The 20807-nt window shown below is 28.5% G+C and overlaps 1 protein-coding gene across 1 annotated transcript; it reads right to left on the minus strand.

Annotated features, from left to right (window-relative positions):
• Positions 1 to 3692: 3692 nt before the first annotated feature.
• LOC109812066 (protein DOWNY MILDEW RESISTANCE 6) lies at positions 3693 to 7065 on the minus strand. The gene is made up of 4 exons (XM_083061172.1): positions 6511 to 7065; positions 6122 to 6372; positions 5692 to 6010; positions 3693 to 4423 (listed from the first exon to the last, which is right to left on the minus strand). Exons 1-4 carry the CDS (start codon positions 6712 to 6714, stop codon positions 4172 to 4174), a joined length of 1026 nt encoding a protein of 341 aa, XP_082917298.1. The 5' UTR covers positions 6715 to 7065; the 3' UTR covers positions 3693 to 4171.
• Positions 7066 to 20807: the final 13742 nt, after the last annotated feature.

The raw sequence follows: 20807 nt of genomic DNA on the forward strand, positions 1-20807 counted from the left end.
TTTTAAATTATTATTTTAATATGTATAATACACGAGTTAAATGTTTACTATATGTTATTAAAATTTAAAATAAATTATATACAATAAATATTAATTTAAATATATAAATTATATTTAAAATTTGTATAAATAGATACTTTTAAATATATAAATTATATTTTAGTTTATGATAAATAAATTATATTGTAGCACAATATTAATTTTATTTATTGATAAATATTTTAAAAAAATATTAAAATTTATGATAAATAAAAACTTAATTAGATAAGAAGTTAAAAAAAATCCTTCAACACCCTCCCGTGGAAGAAAAACTCCACTCTTATGCAAGATAAGAGTTTGTGTTTAATATATAGGGTTAACAAATATTAGCTTGAATATATAAATCATATTTAAAATTTATATAAACAATTTAAACATATAAATTATATTTTATATTTATGATAAATAATTTATATTGTAGTACAATATTATTTTTATTTTTTGATAATTTATTATAAAAATATTAAAAATTAATTCATAAATAATTATGATAAATAAAAACTAAATTTGATAAGAAGTTAAAAAAAATCTCTTAAAATCCTCTCGTCGAAGAAAAAATTCTAAACAAGATAGAGGTTCTTGTTTAATATATAAGAGTTGGTTGATATTTTTATTTATTAATAATTTATTTAAAAATATTAAAATTTAGTTCACAAATAATTATGATAAATAAAAATTGAATAACATAAGAAGTTAAAAAAGAATCTCTCAAAATTTTCTTGTCGAAAAAAAACTCCTAAAAATATTATCGCACAAGAAGATGTTCGTATTTAATATATAAGAATTGATTATTTTTTTTATTAAGTTGTTTTACTTAAGCAATGTTATACTATGTTTGGTTTAGTAGTAAGGGTGAAAATGGTGAGAGGTAAAGGAAACATTTGAAGAGAGAAGTAAGTGAAAAATAAAGTAAAAATTGAAGTTGTTTGATAGGAAAGAAATAGAAGAGAATTGAAATTATTGGTTTATATTAAATTAAATAATTTTTATTTTTGAATAATATTATAAATTAATCTATAGATATATTTCTTCATAATCACTTTTATGGAAACTTTCAGAGAACACCCTAAATACATGTGAGATCCATATAATTAATTGTGTGGTGTGTGACACCCTCTACCCTAACATACATATACAGTAATTATAAAATAAAAATAAAAATTTTCATCATTAAAAACCAAATTTCCAACCACGTAAAGATAAAGAGCTCATATTTATAAACTTAATCCAAATAACGTGCCGGTAAAATTACAAAAAAAATAAAATTGAGTTTTTCAAAATAATTTAATAAGAATATCTTAAACTAATCTTATCTATGTCCCGATGTCACATGTCCTATCAGAGCAAAGTCTAACATAGAAGCCTAAGTTTCATCACCAACATCCTCAACCTCACGCTAATGATTACCTGTATAACAGTCAAAGAAAAACAACACGAGAAAAAGGAGTGAGAAACATCTCACTCTAGCTCATAGTGTAGGAATATACACGAATAGCCAAACACAAACAAAACATATATAACACAGATAAATTAATAATAATATCACATCTCACTCATTCAAGACATAAAAATATCAATTTATCATATAACATTAAAATGCACATGGATGGACATGGACTACATTTTATCATACATGTGGTGTCAGTAACATATCACATGGCATATTGCCGCTAGCAATACACGAAGAGTAGTCCAGGAGTACATGTCGGGTCACACCCTCTGCGCACTCTCACTAGAAGGACATACTACCAGAGTCTCGTCGGGCTAGCTAAGCCGCGCAAGATACATCCCATGCACACAATGGGCGAGACTGAGACTTACAAACCGAGTTATCCCCAAAGCTTTTACACTAGGGGGTCTTCTCTGGCGGTGTATTTCATATCGTACCCTTAAAAACATTTATGCACATGATGCATGTCAATCAAGACTCTATGCATCCTCATATCACATAATCATCATCACATTTCATCACCACATTTCATCATCATATTTCATCATCATATCTCATCATTATATTCACATTTCATTGTCATATCACATTATCACATGTCATTCACAATTTTCACAAAGCACTTTAATCCATATTAAAACTTATCTATTTTTAAAATAAAACACATATTTACACTCCATAAATATCAAGGAACACAACAGAAAACTCATAAGATAAAACAAAAAATATTTAAATTTTGTCATTTTCCCATAGGATTTTCATAGGAACCCACAGAGCTAATTCATATCAAAACTTGTTTATTTTCAAAACTAAACACATATTCATTCATCTCATTCAACAAGGAACATGATAGAGTAATCAGAAAGCAAAACAGAAAACGTTCACATTTTGCCGGTTTCTCATAGGGTTTTCACAAGAACCCACAGAGCACTCTAATTCATGTCAAAACTTGTTTATTTTCAAAACTAAACACATATTCATTTATCTCATTCAACAAGGAACACAATAGAGTAATCAGACAACAAAACAGAAAACGTTCACATTTTTCCCGTTTCTCATAGGGTTTTCACAGGAACCCACAAAGCACTCTAATTCATATCAAAACTTGTTTATTTTCAAAACTAAACACATATTCATTCATCTCATTCAACAAGGAACACAATAGAGTAATCAGACAACAAAACAGAAAACGTTCACATTTTTCCTATTTCTCATGGAGTTTTCACAGGAACCCACATAGCACTCTAATTCATCATTAAACATTTAAAACAATACAATTAACTCATACAATTATCTTTTCAAACCATCTCCTCTTACAATCACCAATGCATTCCCTTAGGATTTCTCATAAGAACCCATAGAGATCTCAGATCATACAATTAATTACATATAAGAAGAATAATAGGCAAAACAGATACAATTGGAGGAAATTTCTCATACATGAGCATACAAAAAATACAATAAACACAGGATTGGGAGTCAATCTCACTACCCAACATATATTTCCAAACCCAAAGTGAGGTTTCTCACTCCCCCTTACCTCGATAAGCAAGAGCTGTAACCAAAACAAGACCTTATTAATCTCCTCCTCTTAGTTCCCCTTGGTCTTCAGAGAGTATAGAAGAAAAGAGGTCAAAAGTGAAAAATGCGTTTTGTGAAGCTTGTGGACTAGCTAGCTTAACAATAACGTTTCATTTTTCTTTTTAATTAACACACTAGGACTTTAATTTAGGTGGTATGTTTGAACTTTTAAATTTTCAAGATATTAAGATTTTGATGTTAGGTTGGTGTATTTGAAAATTTAAAATTTTAAGACATTAAAATTTTGATATTTTTGTTAAAATGTGTAAATATTAATATGTTAAGACTTTGATATTTTATTTAAAATTCTTGATTTTATTACAAAAGTAATTATATTTCATATATATATATATATATATATATATATATATATATATTTCTTTTTCTTTTTCATGTTTTCATAGTTTAAAAAATGAGAGAAAATAAATCTCCTTCAATTTGATAAAAAATATTTTTTAAAAATTTTCATATTTTCATTGGACTCGTGAGCTGACGTGTTTGTTTATATATCATTGACTAGACACGATCAAAAAAATTTTGACCATTTATTTTATGAACCAAACTTATCTAATAACTAGTTAAAAATGTAAACTTTGAGTTGAGACCTTAAACCGATCGGATCAATCCATATATCCACCCCTAAATACACACATATATATAGAAGGGATCTGTTTATTTCAGGAGTAAGTCTATCTAAACTTATTCTGTTCAATAACTCATGTTCTATACCACATTTCAACAATCTAACCGTTGAATTTAAAGTTCTTAATACATAGATCAAATATACGAATATTTTTAAAAAATTTAAAAACTATTTAATATTTCATTTCATTAATTCAAATTCATATATAAAATATTTTATAATTATTTATCAATTTGAATTAATAAAATAAAATATCAAATAATTTTCATATTTTCTAAAAATTTGCAAACATAATCTATGCAAGGATATGAGAAATTCGTAGTACACCAAACTGGGAAACTTCATTTATTTCTTGAAGGATCTTTTCTACCATGACATCAAGTAATGCCAGAGTAATTCCCTACCACATCATGGAATATATCACATATATATCTCATTATGCATTCCACACAGTTCACTTAACTCTCTTGTGCTTCAAATGATTTCAGCACCTCGTCTGTATCACCATGTTTGGCAAAGTAGTAAGAGAAGAAGTCCTTGTATTTGAAAGACTTAAAAATTGGAGGGTGATGTTTATCAGTGAGAGCCTGTGCTGGCTCCACGATACATTCATCTGAAGGAGCCACGAAGAAGGCAGCAGAAGTGCGACTGACATGTGAATTTGTCACAGCCCGGTGTTCAGAACTTCTCAGCTTACCATTACTAATTATCTTAACCCACCACAAGTCCACAAAATTTTCCGGTTAATACATTTATGTATACTAAAGAGACAAAATTGAAAAAAAAAATAAACAAAAATCTTTCTCTACTACAACAAAATTTATTTTTACCAATAATTATTTAACAACAATAAATTAATTGCCTTTATTTTATTATTTAATAAAAGTATTAATGACTAATATATAATGGTCACTAAAAATGTATTTATATCACACCAAAATTTACTATTAGCAACAATTATTTATTAAGAAAAATTTTAGTCCCACATCGACTAGAAATAAGATAATTAAAGAGTATATAAATGGATAATAATTCTCACCTTACAAGTTTGTTATGTTGGGTTGAGTTAGACCTTTAACTTACTATTCTAAGTTGGTATGAGATTACTCACTATTATCAAACTCAATAGTCCTTAAAACTTAAGGGGATCAACTATTGATAAGATAATTAAATATATATATATATATATATATATATATATATATAAGTAGAAGACAATCTTCATCTTACAAGTCCCACATCGACTAGACATAAAGTAATTAAAGAGTGTTTGCACTCATTTTACAAGTCCTACATCTACTAGAAAGTAAAAAATGTCACAAAAAGTTATACACTTTTTTTTATCATTATAAGAGTTTTTACCAGCATTTAGAATAATTGCTACTAAATGTTTTAGCAACACTACATACAATGGCTAATATAAAAATGTAGGTAAAAGATTTTGTAACAATTTTTATTACCACTAAAAGTTATATTAAATGCCACTAAAAGTCTATTTTATTGTAGTGATTGTTTAGATACAATTTTGTTTGAAAGTAACTGGAATTTGGAAACAAATACAAGACTCGATCGATTCAATTGCATTAATTTAGTTCATTAATTGGAATGAAAACAATCCATAGATTATACACTAATAATAAGAAAAAGGGTCTTGCTAATGGATGTCATAAGCCCCGGTTAAGAAGTTAATATATAGAAAGTTTTTATTAAAAATTGTGATAAAATTAAAGGAAAAATGTGCAAAAATAAATTTCAATAAAAAAAAATTGTTTTTGATTTTTAAAACAGTGACCTAAGAACACTGGTTAACATTTTGCAAAGTCTATTTGGTTTTTCATTAAGTCAACTAAAATCACGTTCATATCAAAGCTATTCTATGTAGTTTCAGATTTTCATGTTCATTTTAGCAATTTGACGTAAATATAAGAGAGACTGTGAATCACAAAGAGTATCCAAACACAAACTAAGAAAATTGTACCCGCAATTGGTGGCCTATGTTTACCACAAATGCATTGGGAATAGGTTCAACAGCGATCCACTTTCCATCCTTGAACACTTGAAGCCCACAAACATGATCTTGGAGTAAAATGGTTATGAGATTTGGATCTGAGTGCTTAATTACTCCCAGTGTCAAACTTGGTTCAGGGCATGGTGGATAATGATTAACATTCAAAAGCATTGATCCAGTGAGATCGTTATCAAAATATCCACACTTGAGACCAAGCCCTTCACTAATCAAACTCAAGATCCTCGATGCCAACTTTTTAACTTCAACTGAAAACACCCCAACACATTCTCTGGGGGAAAAGGACAAATCTTCAATTCAAATAATATTTGAATGAACCAAAACAATTTGTTATTGTAAATGAAGAAATAAAAGTTTTAAAATTTCTCACATTAATTTATACCTGTATCTGGTTGGATTTTGAGGCCAGAAGTGTTGCCACTGCTCCAAAGGATGACACGGGTGCCTAAAATTGTCCCTCCACTGATGAACCTTTTCAGTTGCATAACTGGCACTGCTAGTGAGCATCTTGCATGTCTTTGAAGGATCATTTGAACACAATTTTTGTTTTTCCTCAGCTGGCATCTCAAATAACTCCTTGAAAACACTCCTTACATCATTCATTAGATTCACCGAGATTCCATGATTGATAACCTGCTCTAATCTCACATTACTTCCCAATTTCCATAAAACATTAACTACAAGTTCTACAATCTCTAAAGAGATGTTTGGTACACGAAAGATTTATAATACTAATAAATTAAAAAGTAATAGTATGATGAGTGAATTAACCTGAAAGAATCCAAACTCCTGAGAAGCCTTGATAATTTTATGGATTGTGTTGGTTCTATCACCATTCTGCGCTTCACTGAGATCAATCACAGGGATGTTGCTGCTCAAGGGGATTTCGAGGTTTCCTGGTCTCAAGTCTGGAGGGAATATGTAGTCTTCAGGGACAGATCCCACAATAAACCCGTTTGAAATAAGTTTATCCATCTTTTCTGCTGCTTTGATTCTGCTTCGCTAGGTGGGTCTTGGATGTTGAAGGATTATATAAGATGAACATTTTTCTTTTAATATAATATTTTATATTGAAGATCAAAATTAGAATCTGCACAATTTAATTAAGAAACTCAAGTTGCTATTACATATAATGACGAGAATTGGTTGATCATTAGTCAAAATAGAACTAGACAGATCAAGGAGAGAGAAGGCTCAAGCATCAGTCTTAGCTATGGTTCCATTTCTTTATTAAGTCAGCCAGGTAGAACTGGAAAATCAAATAGATATATAGAGTAGGTCCTACTCTAGATGGATTAGATAGAAACCTTACCTTAGCGTGATTCCTATTAATTTAAGGTGTACTTTAGTTTGAGTCATTGAGATAGTTGCAAATTTTTTATTTTATTTTTAAATATAATTTTCAAAATAAAACGTGTTAAACTAAAATGGAGTTTTTATAATTTTTACTTTAATTTTAAAATACTTTTATGTCATTTGCCGCTCCCCATATATTATTTAATACTAAAAAATTATATTATTTTATGATTAGAATTTAACTAACCTGATTATCTTATGCCATTTGTGACACATGTTTGATTGATTATCTTATGCCATTCGGGTCCAACGCATATGGAATTGAAGAGAAAAAAACAAATTGCCAGCGGTAAGAACAAAAATGAGGAAGGAAGGCACGTGTCGGTGATCCAAAGAAGGTGTTGTTTTATTTATTTTTACTAGTAGGTCGAGGCACTTTGTGTTTCTATTTAAAATAAAATAAAATAAAAATAAAATAATAAAAATATATTGATCTAATTAATATTATGATTAATTCATTAGTTTCATTGATTAAATTTTTTTTTTTAAATAAAAGGGTATAATGGTCAAAAAAAAGTGAAGACCAAGATTATTGAAAAGTGTATCCCTTTTATATATATTAGTATAGACTAGCTAGAAAAAGACATTATGTATCTGCATTGTATTAAAAATAATAAATAAATAAGAAAAAAAAATGAGAAGTTACTCATAAAAAAGGTAGTTATTGAAAAATAAACAAAGGATAAAATGGTTCATGTAAAAATGAAAATTAAAAGTAGTTATTGAAAGTGGTATCTCTTTTATATATTAGAATAGATTCATTAGTTTCAAGTTCTTAAATTTGATTAAAAAAATTTCTAATTTTTTAAAATAAAAGGATATAATGGTCAAAAAAAGTGGAGACTAAGGTGGTTACGGAAAAAAGTATCTCCTTTATATATTAGTATAGATTTTTATATATCTAAAACAGAGGGATGACCTTGAATTATTAACAAAACTTAAATGTGTTTTTAATTTTTAATTGTAGTAGTTGTGTAACTTTAGTCTCTTGATTTTTAATTGAGTAATATTAGGCTCTTAAGTATTATAATTGTATAATTTTAATTTTTTAATTTTAATTTTTTAATTTTAATTTTTTAATTTTAATTAAATAATTTTAATTCCTCAAATATCGTAATTGTATGATTTTAGTATTTTAAGTGTCACAATTTTACAATCTTTTATCTATTTAAGTTACATATATAAGTAATTTTAGTAATAATAAATATATATCATTTTATACATAAATGAAAATTATAATATATATATATATATATACATATATAAATATATATATATAACTTAAATGGATAAAAAAAATGTATAATCTCGATACTTGAAAGACTAAAATCGCACAATTATCATATCTGAGAAACTAAAATTGTTTTATTAAATTTTAGAAGATCAAAACCTCACAATTACAATATTTAAGAGACTAAAATTATTCGATTAGAACCTTAGAAATCAAAATCACACAATTATAATACTAAAAAAATTAAAACATAATTAAACTTTTAAAAAAATCTTGAATAATTATTTTAAACCTTAACTACATTTTCCGTAAGAGTTTTATTATAAGTACAAGGGTTCTATTGAAAGTTTTCAAGTAGTCTATCACGTTGCTGGTTTAATTATTCAATATGTCTTTAAATTGTTTTAAATTAATATTCTAATATATATAATACACGAGTTAAATATTTATTATATGTTATTAAAATTTAAAATAAATTATATACAAATAAATATTAATTTAAATATATAAATTATATTTAAAATTTGTATAAATAGATACTTTAAATATATAAATTATATTTTAGATTTATGATAAATAAATTATATTGTAGCACAATATTAATTTTATTTATTGATAATTATTTTAAAAATATTAAATTTTAATTCTTAAATAATTATGATAAATAGAAACTTAATTAGATAAGAAGTTAAAAAAAATCCTTCAAAACCCTCCGTGGAAGAAAAACTCTCCTCTTATATAAGATAGGAGTTTGTGTTTAATATATAGGGTTGACAAATATTAGTTTGAATATATAAATCATATTTAAAATTTGTATAAACAAATATTTTTAAACATATAAATTATATTTTATATTTATGATAAATAATTTATATTGTAGTACAATATTATTTTTATTTTTTGATAATTTATTTTAAAAATATTAAAAATTAATTCATAAATAATTATAATAAATAAAAAATAAATTTGATAAGAAGATTAAAAAAAATCTCTTAAAATCCTCTCGTCGAAGAAAAAATTCTAAAATCATTCTAGTACAACATAGAGGTTCTTAATTAATGTATAAGAGTTGGTTGATATTTTTATTTATTAATAATTTATTTAAAAATATTAAAATTTAGTTCATAAATAATTATGATAAATAAAAATTAAATAACATAAGAAGTTAAAAAAAATCTCTTAAAATTTTCTTGTAAAAAAAAACTCCTAAAATTATTTTCGCACAAGAAGATGTTCATATTTAATATATAAGAATTGATTATTTTTTGATTAAGTTGTTTTACTTAAGAAATGTTATACTATGTTTGGTTTAGTAGTAAGGGTGAAAATGGTGAGAGGTAAAGGAAACATTTGAGGAAAAGGAAAAGAGAAGTAAGTGAAAAATAAAGTAAAAATTGAAGTTGTTTGATAGGAAAGAAGTGGAAGAGAATTGAAATTATTGGTTTATATTAAATTAAATAATTTTTTAGTAATATTATAAATTAATCTATAGATATATTTCTTTATAATTAATTTGTTCATTTGAATGTCTTTTTATTAAATAATTTTATATAATTGATTATGATGACCATAATCAATTTTATGGAAACTTTCAGAGAACACCCTAAATACATGTGAGATCCATATAATTAATTGTGTGGCGATCATAATTAATTATATGGATGTCCAAAGAGCACTAAAATGCATCTTCATCCATATTTTTTGTCCAACTATATCCAAAGATGCATGAAGTTTGCACACTTTGTGAACTTAATTTGTGAAGCTTGTGGGCTAGCTAGCTTTAACAATAACGTTTCATTTTTCTTTTTAACACACTAAGACTTTAATTTTAGGTGGTGTGTTTGAACTTTTAAATTTTCAAGATATTAAGATTTTGATGTTAGGTTGGTGTATTTGAAAATTTAAAATTTTAAGACATTAAAATTTTGATGTTTTTGCTAAAATGTGTAAATATTAATATGTTAAGACTTTGATATTTTATTTAAAATGCTTGATGTTATTACAAAAGTAATTATATATATATATATAGTATTCTTTTTCATGTTTTCATAGTTTAAAAAATGAGAGAAAATAAATCTACTTCAATTTGATAAAAAAATATTTTTTAAAAATTTTCATATTTTCATCGGACTCGTGAGTTGACGTGTTTATTTATAAATTTCATTGACTAGAGACGAGCAAAATTTTTTTGACAATTTATTTTGTGAACCAAACTTATCTGACTTGTTAAAAATGTAAACTTTGAGTCAAGACCTTCAATCGATTGGATCAATCCATATATCCACCCCTAAATACACATATATATAGAAGGGATCTGTTTATTTCAAGAGTAAGTCTACCTAGACTTATTCAGTTCAATAACTCATGTTCTATATCACATTTCAACAATTCAACCGTTGAATTTAAAGTTCTTAATGCATAGATCAAATATGCGAATTTTAAAAAAATTTAAAAATTAATTGATATTTCATTTCATTAATTCAAATTAATATATAAAATAATTTTATAATTATCTATCAATTTGAATTAATAAAATAAAGTATCAAATGATTTTCAAATTTTCTAAAAATTTGCAAACATAATCTATGCAAATATATGAGAAATTCGTAGTACACCAAACTGGGAAACTTCATTTATTTCTTGAAGGATATTTTCTACCATGACATCAAGTAATGCCAAAGAAATTCCCTACTACCTCATGGAATATATCACATATATATACCTTATGCATTCCACACAGTTCACTTAACTCTCTTGTGCTTCGAATGTTTCAGCACCTCGTCTGTATCACAATGTTTGGCAAAGTAGTAAGAGAAGAAGTCCTTGTATTTGAAAGATTTAAAAATTGGAGGGTGATGTTCATTAGTGAGAGCCTGTGCTGGCTCCACGATACATTCATCTGAAGGAGCCACGAAGAAGGCAGCAGAAGTGCGACTGACACGTGAATTTGTCACAACCCGGTGTTCAGCACTTCTTAGCTTACCATTACCTATAAAGCACCGATACTTCAATTTGTTTCACATATCCGTATCCGATACGATATTCTTGAATACTTCACCGATATGCGTCAATGAAGTATCCTAACCTTTAAAAATATTAAGAAAATTTTATTCAATTCCGATATTCTCATATGTACTTCACCAATACTTATTAGTGATATGTATCGATAAAGTATTCAAATTTTTAAAAAATTATGAAATATTCATTACAGCTAAATAAGATATATTATAAACATGTTTAATACAGAAACATAGAAATATTGGTCCTTGATGAACTGTAAATGAAAATTTTCTATATATATAGATAATTTAAAGAAAGGAATGAAGTTGGTAATATTAATTCTATTTGTAAATAATAAAAAGTAATTTATGATGAAATGATTTATAATTTATTTATTTTTAGTAATGTACAATAAGTATATTTTTAATTTTGATTTGCAAAATAACAATTATATATTTAATGTTTATGAATTTTTATCAAAATTACAAGTACACAATTAGTATATTATATGAACATTGATATATATAATAACACGTATCTTACAAGTATCATATCCTATATATTTTAAAATAATCGTATCGCCGTATCGGATACGTGTCGTATCCGATACGCATATCGTATAGGTGCATCAAAGACCACTATTTCTATGTTTCCATATTAAACATATTTATATTAACCGGTTCAGAACTTCTCAGCTTACCATTACTAATTATCTTAACCCACCACAAGTCCATGTTTCCATAGATATTACTTATGGAATTTCTTTTGTAGATAATGTTTAGTTATCTACAGAATATTACCTACGAAATTTTTTCTGTAGACAATGTTTAGTTATCTACATAATATTACCTACGAATTTTTTTTCTGTAGATAAGTTTTAGTTATCTACGAAAATTTTCAGTAAATAACATATGGTGGGTGGATAATGAAAAAATTCAAATTACCTACGAGTTTTTCGTAGATAACCTTGGCGGGATGCAGGAAAATTCTTTTTATGCTCTAAGTAATGTAAAGAATATTTGGTAAAAAAATAAATATCATTAAAAATTGTCATTTTAAATATTTTTTTTATAAATTAATGATAATAAAAAATAATATAGTAATTTTTTAAATAATATCAAAATATTTGATAACATTTAATTTAAAAATAAGTACAATATTTAAAAGAAATGAAAATAATAATAAGTATAATATTTTATTTTTGTATAACTAATATCTAGTTTTAAATTTGATATGAAAATCTTATGATATATAAATTAGTATTTTATTAATGGTTGATAATTAAAAAATAAAACAAGAATAAATATAATTTTTGAATTTTATATCTTAGATTTAAGATGAATAAATATATTAATTTAATTAATAATTTATTTAAAATATTAAAATTTAATTTATAAAAATAATATTTTAAAAGAGAAAGGTTATAATAACACCGGTGTAACTTTTACTAAGTATTACACCGCTCAATAACTTTATATTAAATGTGAATTTTATAAATTTAACCGTTAGATTGAAAGTTTTTTACTCTTAGCTCATATATACAAAATTTTATATTAATTCAAGATGATTTGATACTTCATTCTTGTAAAACAAAATTGTCGTAATATATACATTTCAAAATATACTAAAATATGAACTCTTTGATTACCTTCAAGTTGTTGTTTAATTTTAACAAAATTTGATATAAACATATAAAGTGATATGAACTTTCAATCTAACGGTTGCATTTAGAAAATTCACATTTAGTATAAAATTATTGAGCGGTGTAATACTTAGTAAACGTTACACCGGTATTAATATAACCCTTATCATTTTAAAATATAAGAATTATTATTCAAAATTTAAATTTATAATAAATAATTTAAATTGTACCATAATATTAATTTTAAATAGAAATAAGTAGATTGTTAATTATAAAAGTAAGTATATATATAAATAAAGATTAATTAAATATAATATAATTATTATTATTGGTAATATAATTATTATATATATTTTTATATTTTTATAGCAATCCAGACACACTGAAATGAGAGGGATCCAAAGATAGTATAAATATGAGATTGTATAGTTAAAAATGACTTAAATGAATTAATTTGTACTACTTATACCGGCAACATGAATCTGCTTTTCGATTATAGCTTATCTCATCAGAACTCCACAATTAAACGTGCTTGACTTAGAGTAATATAGGGATGGGTGACCTTCTAGGAAGTTTTCCAGAAATTATGCAGTAAGGACAAAACACGTTGAAAAGTAAAGTGTCGTGAAATAACATCCTTAAGAGACCAAATATGAGGGTTATTACATTAATAAATTTATTAAAATTAAATAAAAATTTTCCGACGGAAATTTTCGTAGATAACCTCACCCATAGATAATTTCGTAGGTAAGTCTTTTAAATCTTATCCGTGTAGATATAATCTATAGATAACAACTTTCGTGAATAATTCGTAGATATGTCCGTATATAAGGTTATCTACGGATAAACTTTCCGTAAATAACGTTATTTACAATCTTATTATCTATGAATTTTTTGTTGTACATAATCCGTAGATAATAAAGATTTATCTATGAATTTTCATGCTTATTTATGGTTTTCTTCCATAAATAATCCTAATTTCTTGTAGTGTAAAAGTTTTAAAATTTTTGACATTAATTTACCTGTATCTGGTTGGATTTTGAGGCCAGAGGTGTTGCCACTACTACAAAAAGCACATTTTACATCGGTTGTTTTAGGCATTTTACATCGGTTTTGAAAACGATGTAGATTCAAGCGATGTAAAAAGTGCCAGACATTTTACATCGGTTTTCAAAACCGATGTAAAATATACCATATTTTACATCGGTTCTGGGTAGAACCGATGTAAAATATATCATATATTTTACATCGGTTCTACCCAGAACCGATGTAAAATATGGCATATTTTATAAAATAATTTCGTGTTGCATTATCCTAATAACAGTGTACATGTAGTGGCACTTGTTTTACTTAAATTGACAACAAATCAAAATTAAATTCTTCTGCAAAAACATTTCAAATCATAAAACACAGTAAAATTGATGCAACTTTAGAATAAAGCAAATTACTTGTTATTAAAAATAAACTTTGTTCTTCAATTATAGGCATCATTTTCTTGAAGTACAGTTTTAAATTTGAAGGTGTATTTCTTAATTTAACACCAAGGACAATAAAAGCCAAAAAAAACTCACAAAAACATAAATACAGGTGAAACCAAAGTCATGATACATGCATACAAAATTGTCTACAAAAACTGCACTTGATCCCTTAGCAAAAAAAAAAGGCATGACTCGTGATCCCAAGTCAATAAATTAGGTTCACTTTTTTATCAATCAATCCTGACATGACATAATCTAATATTTCAACTACATTCTCAAAAATATTGACATGAAATCAGGTTCAAAATTAATTGAATCAAACAAACGAAACAACATTAACTACATCCCTCAACTTTACATATCCTACAAATGTTAATACTTAAAACAAGCAAAGTCAGAATACAGACAGATACAAATTGTTTGCAGAACAATTTATTTTCATTTTTGGGTTTGAAAATCAATCATGGATATTGTGTCACAAAGTAATTAAAAAAGAAACTAAATTACAAAGTGTTTGCCTTAGACCCTCCAGAGAACTTGATGGTTGTAGTGGTGAGTATAAAGACTTCAAAACATCAGGATGTGCGTTCAATGAATTGTATTGGTGTATGTAACCTGCTTGCACCAAAAATGTTGATAAAATGGATAAGTTAAAACTACTACTACTATATATGAACAAGACATCTTATAATTATAAAATTGTTCACAAAACATTTTCCAACCATACTATAATAAGTTTCGGCTTTTGAGAAAGCTTTGGAACTCAGAACCAACTTTAAGAAAGCAAACAGCAAATTCAAAACAGGGGACAATAGTAATAAAAAGGTGTCCAAAGAAAGGAGTTTTACTTTCCAACCACAGACCTTAAAATATGGTTGAAGATGATGCATTTCACTAACCAATTCTCCCAAACCCACCACCAAGACTCAACTATGGTCCTCCTTTGTGGCTCCTCACACAATACAATCAATATTCACCACAAATCACGCCATACTCAAATCAATGCCCTCAAAGTCAGAGAGAACAGAGAAACTGTTTTACCTGTTCCATGGCGAAGGTTAAATAGCCCCTTAGCTGGTGTTCCACCAAGTGCTCTCCCGCAGCCAAGTACCGCACTAGATCACATATCTGCAACCTAGAATACACAAACCCAATCACATTCACCGACAAACTATACCTGCAAAATCACACACACCACATAAAACCAATCAATCAAAACCTAATCACCAAAAGAAAAACAAAAAATCAAAAAAAAAATTACTACCATAATTCCAATCATTTGCTAAAGAAAAATAGTAGGGGGAAGTCATATGCCTCATGGAACAAAAACTTGATGGTGAAGAATTGTATCATTAGGTAAAAACCAAACCTTGGAAGATAATAAGCATAATAGAGTTATAACATTTTATAAATAAATTACAATAAAATAATCTCTAAGGAAATATATTGCAAATTGTGAATAACAGAATATAATTGGATTACGGCCATGCCAAAAGTTAAAACAAATCAAGGCTTGTACCATAGTTAAAATCAATTTATGCATTTCAACTTTCATAGAAGCTCTCTTCCATCTTATTTCATTTGTCACATAGTTTATAGATAAACTATGACACTACAATCAGGTATTAATAAGCCTAATTGGGTTCTCAACCCTACCTAAAGCCATAATTCAACTGAACCTGGGAACCATATGCAAACTATGCACCAAAAGGCATTCTCATGGGTCACATAGAAAAGAGAGCTGATAAAGCTCATGGGTATTGACAATGGCATACATTTCTAATAGTGCTACTATAAAATGCTAGACTTCACTAAGGAGAGTTCAACAATGTCTTGGGTCTCCTGGCAATTAACAACCAAAATTGTGGATATGGTTAATTTTTAGAGACACATGTTAAATCAATCCACAAAATTCATACACAATTAGACATGAATGAAACAGAAATTTTATTAACTGCATCACTCAGAGTTCAACATGAATCTGGAAAACTTTGAAATTCATTAAAAGAAGTGCTCCTATGCGTAACCAATAAAGTCTATTACTCATTCTAAACACTTAATCACCCATAACACATTCGCCAGATAAATGAAATTAAGGTCATTAAGAGGAATTTAAAATTTGACAAGTCAAAAAGAGAAAAGAACAATTTATCTAAATCTAAAAGTTCCTGAATACAATAATCAGCAACATCCAGAAGCGTCGAACACGACTCGCTCAGATCCGAAGCGGACTCGCTCAGATCTGAAGCGCACTCACTCAGATTGTGCCTGTGACCGTGACCCTGCCTCTTCTCGCTGTCGGCGTTCTGGCTCCTCACACTCACGCCCAACGACGTCGCATGGTGAAGCTGCTGAACTGAACCAAACAAAAACAAAACAAAAACAAACAATGCGAGTGAGTGAGTGAGTGAGCAAACTAACTCAGGTAAATTGGATTTAGCGGAATGCGGTTAGATAATCGGTTAATTTAATAATAGTGGAATTGAGAGCCCTAGATCTGAACCTTAAGTGTTGGAAACTCCGGCAGATTCCTCTCTGGTTTCGCAGTTTCCCATTCATGCAAGTGTGGTGAAGCGGAAAATGACGTCGTGGAAGCAACTCTCGCAGCAGCGATTGTAGAGTAGCACGAAGTCAGAATGTAGCTGTTGTCGTTGGTGTCTGAGAGAACCAGATTTTCATTCTTCGCTTCCACCCTTTCTCTCTTTTTCTCTCCTTAGGAAGGACTATCAAGCGCGGTGGAGAGCACTTGAACGCGGGACGTGGCGACGGCGAAGACGAAGGAGGAAGAGAGCGAAGAGGCCTTGCCCCGAGTACGCTTTAACCTAGCGTATCCGCAGGATATTAGGGTTTTATTTCTACATCGGTCCTAAGAAAAACCGATGTAGATATGTTTATATTTTTTATTTATTTACAAGTTTGCCACCGCGTTTATAATTTACATCGGTTCTACCAGAACCGATGTAAATATGGCGATGTAGAACAGTGATTTTGTAGTAGTGTGCCACTGCTCCAAAGGATGACATGGGTGCCTAAAATTGTCCCTCCACAGATGAACCTTTTCAATTGCATAATTGGCACTGCTAGTGAGCATCTTGCATGTCTTTGAAGGATCATTTGCACACAATTTTTGTTTTTCCTCAGCTGGCATCTCAAATAACTCCTTGAAAACACTCCTTACATCATTCATTAGATTCACCGAGACTCCATGATTGATAACCTGCTCTAATCTCACATCACTTCCCAATTCCCATTAAACATTAATTACCATACCATAGTACGTTCTATGATTTAATAGACATGATTCTCATGAATCATGATTCTTAAATATATTAAAAAAAAAATTTCATATAGTAGATATCTCCTAAATGTTTATTGTTCAACCAAAAAGATTTATAATACTATATAATAAATTAAAAAGTAATAGTATGATCAGTGAATTAACCTGAAAGAATCCAAAATCCTGAGAAGCCTTGATAATTTTATGGATTGTGTTGGCTCTATCACCATTCTGCGCTTCACTGAGATCAATCACTGGGATGTTGCTGCTGAAGGGGATTTCAAGGTTTCCAGGTCTCAAGTCTGGAGGGAATATGTAGTCTTCAGGGACAGATCCCACAATAAATCCGTTTGAAATAAGTTTATCCATTTCTGTTGCTTTGATTCTGCTTCGCTAGTTGGGTCTTGGATGTTGAAGGAGTATATATCATCAATTTCTATATATATCTCTTTCACTTCACATGACGATGAACATTTTCCTTTCAAATTTTTTGAATTTTAAAATTTTTTTGTCCAAACACATTGTAAAGTGATTGGTTCCAATGACATTGACCTACCATGATTAAATTTTTGATCTGTGCGGCGCATGTGAAGAAAACATTTTTCTTTTAGTGGATTATCATTGGTACTATTAATATAAATACTAATCTAGTAGGCCCTAAACTCAATCTAAAAATTGATGTTAATAGTAATTTATAAATACTCTTTCTTTTTTTTTTTATCAAGATGTCTTTTAAAATATAAAATCATAACAATCTAATGAACTACAAAACGGACAGATATAGTAGTAACATTTACTATAATTACATAAAGATAATGATTATTTAAAAATATTCGCAATATTTCTATCACAATTCGTTTAATTTGATGTGAATTTTATGACAATTTATAACTTGGTTCAATATTACACTATTCGTACATTTTAATTTTTTAAGAATTTATTCCACCTATTAATTATCTTTTTGAATTTGAAATTGCAAGTTAAAAGTAGGCTTCAAGCCGGATTAATGATAGGGAGAATTGAGGATAAACAACTATCATTGTGCAGATGGATAGTACGTATAGTAATAGTAAATATATACCATGCATGCATGTTTAGTTAATAGTCATCAATAATATTAATATCTTGCATCTACAACTTGCACACAATTTCAAAATATGAGAAATTCGTACTACACGCTGGGAAACTTCATTTATTTCATGAAGGATCTTTTTGATAAGTGCTCAAATTAAATATTTTTATGCTTAATTTGGCACTCTTTTTGGGAGAGAGGTAAGTAGTTTTAGTTGTATTTGACCCTCCAAATAGATAACTAAGATTAATCTAAGGAGTTACAAGAGTGTAGTTTCTTTGGTTGAAAATATTTCCTTGTTGTGTAGGTTTTGATGAAGTTGGAAATTCAAGCCTATAGCTCCAAATCCAAAGCTGCAGCCACGAAGCTTGAACCACTTCCAGAGAGTTGAAGCTTCAGCCATGAAACTAGAGCTCCAGCCTTGGAACATTCTGAGCAGTCTAGAAATTCAGAGCTACGGCCTCCATTCTAGAGCTACAGCCTTGGAGCTTTGTGCGTCTTGGAGCACTTTTAAAGCTGTAGCCACACATCTAGAGTTGCAGCCACACATCCAGAGCTGCAGCCTTGGGTTAAAAATCTCAACTTTCACCTGGACTGGACGTATTTTTAAGGAAAGAACAGAACGAAACAAAACCAAAGAAAAATAGAGAGAAAGATCACCCAGGAGAAGAGGAGAGCTTGAAGATTAGACTTGAAGATTGGCTTGCTTGGGAACGATGACCCATTTTCATTTCTTCTCTTCTATTGTGTAATCTCATCTTTTTATTTGCTATGGCCCTCACCATGAGTGGCTAGTTTCTCTTGGGTTGGATTCAATGTAACTACTAACTCTATTTCTTCTTAGATTTATATGATATTCAGTTCTATTACTTGTGTTTGATTCTTCTTTTAATGCTTAATCCGGTTTGATCACCCGTTTTATGATATTAGGTTTTTGAACTTTTTTGGGAAACATTTTCAAAACCCTGAACTAAATCATTCACCTAATAATCTCTTGTTCTAGGAATAGACTTGATTTTGTTAGCCATTTTGGTTCAAGTTATTGTTTTAATGCAAGGTGTTAATCTTAAATCATAAATGAATCATGTTTAGGGTTAATCACCTTAGGCTCAATTTTGAGGAATCTGGTTGAACTAATTATTGAACATGGAAGTGATAGAAGTGGAATCATATTTATCTGATGAAGATTAAAAGAGTTAGAAAGTACATTTGAATCCAATCTCTTTCTCATATAAGATTTTCTGTTACATTCATACTTTTGCTTTTAATTGCTTTAATTTAAACTTAAATCAATACTTCATTCATGTTCTCCGTAAACAAGAAACGAAATTACTAGTATCACCAAATCCCTAAGGACGATATCAAATTACTACAACGAAGCTTGGTCCGCTTGCCAAGAGTGAAAAAACCTTCACCAAGTTTCTGGCGCTGTTGCCGGGGATTTGGCACAAATATTTAGCAATTTCCATTTCTTGTGATTTTGTGAATAGTTATTTTGTAAATATTTATATTATATATACAATTTTCTTGTTTCTTGGACTCACCCATCTGTGAAGACTTCTTGTACTTGTATGCGAGGGAAAACTCCAGCCAGAGAATTACACTTTGATCCTGAAATTGAAAGATCGGCAAGGAGAAACAATAGTAGGACAAGGAGACTTAGGCAGTTGGAAAGACCCCAGAAGCAATAACAAGAATTGTTTGTTCCATCTTCATCAACTTCTTCCAATTAACCGTTCCTTGAAACAGAAATGGCTGAAGAAGGAGAAGGTACTCACAATGGTGGACCTAGACCAGCTAGGCCTCCTAGAAGGACTTTGGAAGATTATGCTCAACAACAAGGTCCAAGGCACTTCTCTAGTATTGTAGCTCCAAACGCTTCTAGAGCAATGGAGATGAAACCCGCTTTTCTCAGCGTGGTTAGCTCACAACAATTTGCTGGACTTAATCATGAAGATCCCTACTCACATCTTTCCAATTTTTATGAGCTTTGTAGTACAATGGGCATTCCT

The sequence above is a fragment of the Cajanus cajan genome, chromosome 7, assembly GCF_000230855.2.
Source record: "Cajanus cajan strain Asha chromosome 7, NIPB_CcT2T_4, whole genome shotgun sequence".
Lineage (NCBI taxonomy): Eukaryota > Viridiplantae > Streptophyta > Magnoliopsida > Fabales > Fabaceae > Cajanus > Cajanus cajan.